The sequence below is a fragment of the Colletotrichum fioriniae genome (assembly GCF_027942845.1).
Source record: "Colletotrichum fioriniae strain IMI 355084 chromosome Unknown scaffold_11, whole genome shotgun sequence".
NCBI classification, from domain to species: domain Eukaryota; kingdom Fungi; phylum Ascomycota; class Sordariomycetes; order Glomerellales; family Glomerellaceae; genus Colletotrichum; species Colletotrichum fioriniae.
Window position 1 is genome coordinate 1,848,571 of NW_027076847.1, and position 7,537 is coordinate 1,856,107.

A 7,537-nucleotide genomic window follows, 5' to 3' on the forward strand; every position below is an offset into this window, starting at 1 on the left:
CAACTGTCAACTTATGTAAATGTCTTTGTGTAAGAAGTTCGACAAGATTTGGAGTATTCCTGAGATCGGAGGAACTCGTATCAGCGCCGGGGCGAAGACCGGCGCAGTTTTCGCTTAAATGATGAGCCGCGGGATTCGGAAGCCGACCTTCTTCTCTACCGGGCCACTTCACCCGTGAGGCTATTGTAGGAATAATCTAGGGCACATCGGTAGATAGTATCGGGGTAATATTTTTGTTTGGTACCATATTTCCTGCGCATCGCATGTGTGCTGTTGCATGTAGGTTGGTGGTATCTCACTTCCATGCTCCTGCTACCTCAAGTTACCTAGATCATTTCCTCAAAAGCCACTCAGACATCTTGCCACTCAGAATTGTGCATTGTTAGCTTTCTCAAAATCCTGCCTTATTCCCGTTCAATATGGTCAAAGTCGCTGTTTTGGGCGCCTCAGGGCAGATTGGACAACCCTTGAGTCTCCTACTCAAATCGGTATGACCCCAAATTTCTCAATCATACAGAACCCGAGGGAACTGACATACTTAATCATAGTCACTCCTTGTGACAGATCTGAGACTTTACGATGTTGTTCACGCCGTCGGCGTAGCTACAGACCTCAACCACATTGATACTCCTTCAGTCGTCAAAGGTTATCTCCCCGAGAATGATGGTCTTCAAAAGGCCCTTGCCGGAGCGGAAGTCGTACTGATCTCTGCCGGCATTGCGCGAAAGCCGGGCATGACTCGAGATGGTTAGACCCTCATCAATTTCTTAGGCTGTTTGAATATTGAATCTCACATACTTTCAGATTTGTTCAAGACCAATGCCGGCATCATTGCCGACTTGGCTGCTGGAGTTGCCCAGTTCTGTCCTAAGGCATTGGTTGCAATTATTACCAATCCAGTCAACAGCACTGTCCCCATTGCCGCCGAAGTGTTAAAGAAGCACGGAGTTTTCGACCCCAAGCGCTTGTTCGGCGTCACGACACTGGATGTTGTGCGCGGATCCAAGTTTGTTGCTGATGTGCTTGGAAATATCAGCCCACAGGATCTCAAGGTACCTGTTGTTGGCGGACATTCGGGAGCAACAATCTTGCCGTTGATTAGCCAATCCCAGCCCTCAGTAAAGCTAAGTCAAGAGCAAATCGAGGCTATCACACATAGTAAGTTCAATCGTTGTGAAGATGACAAAAGACACGAGCTAATGTAGAATTTGCAGGAGTTCAATTCGGCGGTGACGAGATTGTGAAAGCCAAGGCCGGTGCTGGGTCTGCGACTACATGCATGGCGTACGCTGGTTTCCGGTAAGTCTTTTAGAAAAAGCCATCTGTTTCATCCATGGACAGTTACTTATCGTAATATCCCCATAGCTTTGCTCTAGCCATTATCAAGGCCTCTCAAGGCCAAAGTGGTATTATAGAGCCTGCCTATGTCTACCTCCCTGGGTTGCAAGGAGGCGAGGCTGTAGCCGGCGAGCTCGGAGTGAGCTACTTTGCTGTCCCAGTGACATTCGGGCCTGAAGGTGCCGAGACCGCGCATCCCATTGGATCTTTGTCTGATTATGAAAAGGGTCTTTTGAAGGTGGCTGTTGATGAACTGGGAGGAAACATCAAGAAGGGGGAGGCCTTCACGCAGGCGTAAAGGAGCCGGCCACTGCTAGAGTAGACAATTTATAGAGACATTGGTTCTAATATGCTTCCTACTGCCTACCTTGCCCGATTTCTTTCAACTAAAAATGACCGAAAACGTAGCCTAGCCACGTTACCTTCTGAACTCCAAAGTATCAGTAAGCCCTCGCGCCCTTGTTTAGATTCAAAGCATGCCACGGCAACCAACGGAAAGTTCTGACAGGCCCCTAATGACGAAGCCTTCGCTCTTAGTATGGATACTGTGATTCTGCACCTGCATCGTTCACAATGTCCAGCAGCGAACCCCATGTAGCTCCATCGAACATGTCAAAAAAGTTGTCAGCGACTCCAAACTGTCCATCCATGCCTTGATTTGATGGGTTCCGGTTGCGATCTGGAAATGTTGTAGGTATAGGAGCAAAATAAGAACCCATGGATGAGGTGTTATTTTGAAAATTCAAGTCAGGCGGCGAGAAAAGATGACTGGCATCTGTTGGACGAACCTGACTCTGACTAGGCCAAGGGCTGTTTGGGTTGAAGTCGGATGTCTCAAAGTTGAAAAGATTCTGTCTTTGGCTTTCATGGACTCTTGAAACGGGATTGCCGTCTCTTAGCCGTTGAGTTGGAATCGGACTTTGAATGGTATGATTGGTGTACGATATCGGTAGTTGTCGCCGTGGAGACATCGAACCAGGATCTATAGGCTGATCTTGTCGCCCAGACGCATCAGCGCCTGCTATCCTCCGTTTGCTCCGCTTGGCACGCTTTTGTGTGGCATCATGGCCATCTTCATGATCTGAGCCCTCAATTGTATCTTTCCGGACTCTCTTATGTGTCCTGGGCCCCTGTGTGATACCCTGAAGCAGCACGGATAGGACTTCTCTACAGTGTCGGGCCATTGCCCATCGTTTTGTCAACTTATTCAAGAGTTGCAGCGAAGATTCAATTCCTCTACTTTTTCGTTAGTGAATTGGTAAAACACTCGAGTCGATGACTTCGATGGTACGCACGATATAGCTTTCGCAACATTGCAAACTTTGAGTCGAGCTGCTAGAGCCAGCACTAGACCGCTCATCCACACAGCTGACATGTATCCAGGCCAAAACAAAGGACCTCCCAAGTCCGAATACTGCCCAATGGTGCGGAGAATTGCGTAGGCAGCATTGATGCAAGTCTGTAATGCCTCGCGGAACTCTGCGCGTCTGGAGTCTAGTGAAAGGGAGGGGCGATTAAGTAGCAATATGGTGTAATAGTAAGTGACAAAGGGAAACACGGTGGGGTCCGGGGTTAGCTGTGGTATGTCTTGTAAGGCTAGGGTGAAGCGTGGCTCTGTGAGATCGTTGCCGTAGGCTGTCACATCTGCTTTGAGAAACAAAACTGTTTGATTGTCCATTTCCCTGGCATGAATGGACTTGTGAAAGACTTCTAGAACTCTTCCCACTAGCTGTGAATGCCGAACATGGTGTTCCAGAACAGCTTGTGTTTCTCGACGGTGGCGGAGGATCGCGGCAGCCTTGGGTGATGTGCTTGATGCCGGAGGATCGGTACTGGCTCTCTCATGTCGGCCCGATTCCTCTTCTACCTCGGGCGAGGTCCCCATGCTCTGATCTTGACCTGCTGGAGATGATGCCAACCGTTCGGGGTGGTTTGCGGGTAGGTGCAGGAAGGTGTTCTCCACTTGGCCATGGAGATCTGACTTTGCAACTGGTTCATGAAGGTCTCGCTGGCCTGGCGGGCATACGTCGATGTCTGAGTCTTGAATGCCATTCGGGTGCCCCAATGACTGGCTGATGAAACGGTCGAGAACGTAAAAGCTCCAAAACGTGCGCTTACGCATTGCGCGCTCATCCGGAGACAGGTGGTCGTATCGTACTGGGCATCTGTGCATGCCAGATTGAAAGATTGACTTAGATAACAAGCCACTAACAGACGATGCATGGCGTAGCGACATGGTGGAAACGAAATAGACTTGAGATGCTAGCAATGCTTGGATGGAAATTGTGTCGCAGCGGAGGGCTAGTATGCTAAGAGTTGGTAAGAGGTCTGAAGGTGAACGTATGGCTGCTGACCCCAGATCGAGAGGCCTATCTGTGTCAAGCTTAGCAATGTTCAATATGCACTTGAAGATGACAACTTGGCAGAGCGACTTTGAACTGCGCTGGTTGAAGTCGGGTGAGTAAAGATTTTCCAAGTCTGCTAGACACTCTGGCCCTTTTAGGAAAGGAACCAAAGGATGCCATATTCGGAAGTATGTAAGGAAGAGGTCCCGAGCAATCGCATAGTCAGGCAATGAACTCATGTCAGTCATAATATCCATCCCTGATGGGAGCGGTGAGGTCTCAGCATCCGACTCATGGTTCGCTCGAGCAGCGCTGCGGCAACCTGGCCTCTCTCGCGAAGGCTCTGGGTCGTTCCGGTCGTTGTCGCCCACGATGCAATCTTCGGGAGATGGATCATCGTGGATATCGGCTCCTGAAGCGTGACGCCCATCGTCTGCCTCAGCGCCTTCGGTTGTTGAGAAAGCCCTTCGAACGGTGTTGATGAAGAAGACGCCTGAAGAGCTGCCAACAAACTGGCTTTCCCCGTTGGCAAGGGCTCTAAGACTTCCGATCTCTGGTGCCATATCTATCCAATGACTTGTTGCCAGGCTGCTGAGAAGCCAAGCCACGCTCCGTCGACGCTGTTTGCTCTCATTTGCCCCCTAAACGTGGCGGCTGGGAGTCATGTCGTCAAAAACGCGCTGACGAGCTTGACGTGCAGTGCCTTGAGGGGTGGGGTGCGGCGGAGTTAGATTACTCCGTGGCTGAAAGGGCTTGAGTGAGTCTGCCGAAGATATCCGCCCATGGAAGATAAATGCGATTCATTTCCTCCCAACAAGAACATTCCAGCAAGTTGGCAATGACAAAGCTGCGATGAGCTCGGGAAACAAAGTCTCTTGAGTGGTTCAATGCGTGAACCGATTCACTGTAATTATTCCCAAGGGGTCCACAGAGGAATAGGTCATAGATGGCCAAGCCAAGGTAGTAATATTACGAATCTATTCTCATTGCCATGTACCTCACCCATGGCCACACATGAGATAGTCTTGAATGTGAACCTACCCAAGGGATTGCAGCTACCAAAGGAATGCGCTTTCATAACTTTCCGAAATTGGTGGGCGTGTTTCCCGCCTCTTTTCACTCGTTCTCGTGTCGGAGCTGCCTCTAGAACCCGTCAACTCTTCTGCGGGTAACCCAGCAGCTACTCCGCCGGTATCCCTTATCCTAGTAGCGTTCCGTTCCGAGGCTCTTGACCTATCCGGGTCTATCATCAGAGTTTCCTCGTCTTCTTCCATGCTTTCTGCGCGCGTCATGTCCTCAGACTCCTCGACATCATCATCCCCGTAACTATCATCGCCACCTGGTGTGTGATCGGTCGGCGTGTCGTTTGTAGCAGCAACCTCGGACGGGTGAGAATCTCGATTGAGCGTCTCGCTTGTTTCTATCGAGGTTCGATCTGCCCACCAACGCTGAACAGCTTCTGCCGAGTCGATAGGGTGGTTGCTCCAGTATACAGGACCAAACTTTTCCCCTTTGACCACCTCGATTGATGTTCCGCCGTTGGCCGACAAGGCACTGCCAGTCGATCGGAGGCTTACTTTTGGGATATCACGAAATGCTGTTTCCAGTTGGTCTCTTGACACTTGCCCCAATAGTGCGCAGAGGACCTGTTCAGTTTCCATCAAACGCTTTTTCATGGTCACGATGTAGTGCTTTGGAGGCCCACTACACCTCGACTGTCAGTCATAGGAGATAAAAACAACCAAGAGGAACACTGGAGAAGAGACTTGGCTTGACGACCCAGGGTTGAAACTGACCGTTTTCTCTGTTCAGGCCACTGACATGACACATTATTGATACCGCATTGTGCACATTTTGGCCTACAGCAGTGAGCTTTCCAATTATTACAAACATCAGCCAGACTAGAGTGAGCGTACCTCTCTCCACTACACTGTTGATTGTGCAAGGAGTCAGTCAACTCTGCTGGTTGTAGATAATGGATTACTCTTGACAACCCACCTTGTGTTTTCGCGCTCTGCAGGCCAAGCAGGCCCCACGACTCCGAGTTATTTTCTTGGTTCCTTGGCCTGCCATGAATATTAACGGACAATTTTTGCTTTCTGCCGAGATCGGGTTCAGTTGGCCGCGGAGAGACGCTGGTGAAAGGCTTAAGAGACGGAGGAGATGGCCAGGCGCGCGTAATATTTGAGCCGCGGACAAAGGAAGCTCCGCGGAGAATTCGAATTTGGGGAGAAATATATGGGGTACCCATCGATTGCCCCGCGCTGATCTCTCCTGCGACTGAATACGGTCAACACGGGAATCACGGAGCATCGGACATTATTGCAAATTCTGTCTTTTTTCCTTTTTACGTTGTAAGATCGTATGGCCCATGGACGCGCCTCATAAGTCCATAGCTATGTTGCTCCTACGAGGACTGCTCGTAGGCCTCGGCCTGTTCAGGAACGACCGTCAAGAGCCTCTCCTTCAAGACGCCACGGCGCGCGTTTTCCATGGCCAGTGACTCCATCTGGCCGAGTGTCTCGACAGTGTGAGTTCCCAGGTGAGGCACGAGCAATGCTCTTTCGTTCTTGACTAGCCGCTCGTCAACCAGCGGCTCCTTTTCGTAGACATCCAGCCCAACCGCTGCGATGTGGCCATCATCTAGGGCGGCGGCCATAGCTGCCTCGTTAATGATAGCACCACGGGCGGTATTGATCAAGACCACTCCCGGCTTCATCTTGGCGATCTCTTCGGCTCCGATCAAGTGCGTAGTACCGGCTGACAGCGGGACGTGGACAGAGATAATGTCGCTGGTGCTGAGAAGTTCATCGAAGGAAACATATTGACAGCCTGCAGCGAGATCATCGGAAAGCGGCTTCCGGTTGTGATATATTGTCTTGAGCCCAAAAGGTTCGGCATGGTGCTTGACTGCACGACCAATGCGGCCCATGCCGAGGATCCCTAGAGTTTTGCCTTGTGGATCATGGCCAAAGTCGAGGCCCTTTTTAAAGTTGCCCCTCCGTAGGCTGTTTAGAGAGGGATTCAACTGGCGGATGGCTCCTAGGAGAAGGAAAATGGTCAGATCGGCAGTGGCCGCCGTGACTGGGTCTGGGGCATTGGTCACAATGATGTTGCGCCTCGTGCAGGCGTCGACGTCGATCTGATCGTATCCAGCGCCAGTATGGCAGATGTACTTCAAAGACGTAGGCAGTTGGTTCACGAACTCCTCGTCAAACTTTCCAGCTATCTGCGAAGCGTGAGTACTGCGAAGAATAATAATGTAACACATCACTTACAGCCCCACTAGAAGACGTTCTAAAAATGGCTTCAATGTCCTGGTACTTGGTGCTCAAGTCGTTGAAAAATTCGTCTCGCGATGTGCTGGTGACCAGTTCGGGGCTGGCCACCTCCTTGAGAGCCTCATAGTCCTGTTTTGCATGGCGGACGGGGTTGAAGAAAAGGATGCGAGGTTTTGACTGAGACATTTTGACGATGTTTTTGGATCGGAATCAACTCCGGCTTCACTAGCTCCATGATTTGGCTGTGCGAGCTTTCTCTCCTTTAAAGCGTCGCAGCCATCTTCATTGGGTAGATGCGCTTGACCGACGTATGTGGCCGCGCTTCGAGCACCGCGCTCAAATGATTAAGCGAAAACAATTTTTACCTACGGGACTGGATTACCGTTGACGGCGGCGGTGGAAATGCGCGCCTTGCTTTGAGTGTCCTTTCTTGCAGACTGTCAGATTGATTTGCGCGCCTGCATTCTGCAAGGCTCTTGCAAAGTCAGATGTTTGTCCGGCACTGTAGTATCCGTCTTCTGTCGCCTCAGAATGTTGCGGCTTCTTGACTTCCTTCGTCGATGATTGTAAGAC

General features: G+C 50.6%; 2 protein-coding genes across 2 annotated transcripts; one reads left to right on the plus strand and one right to left on the minus strand.

Annotated features, from left to right (window-relative positions):
• Positions 1-419: 419 nt before the first annotated feature.
• N0V96_009146 (uncharacterized protein) lies at positions 420-1,636 on the plus strand (the record flags this gene model as incomplete). The annotated part of the gene is made up of 5 exons (XM_053189086.2): positions 420-488; positions 549-747; positions 805-1,158; positions 1,215-1,299; positions 1,366-1,636. The coding sequence occupies 5 exons, from the start codon at positions 420-422 to the stop codon at positions 1,634-1,636; spliced, it is 978 nt and encodes a 325-aa protein (XP_053053852.2).
• Positions 1,637-6,090: 4,454 nt separating this feature from the next.
• On the minus strand, positions 6,091-7,150 carry N0V96_009147 (uncharacterized protein; the record flags this gene model as incomplete). Its single annotated transcript, XM_053189087.2, has 2 exons — positions 6,091-6,912; positions 6,962-7,150. 2 exons carry the CDS (start codon positions 7,148-7,150, stop codon positions 6,091-6,093), a joined length of 1,011 nt encoding a protein of 336 aa, XP_053053853.1.
• Between the last annotated feature and the right edge of the window lie 387 nt (positions 7,151-7,537).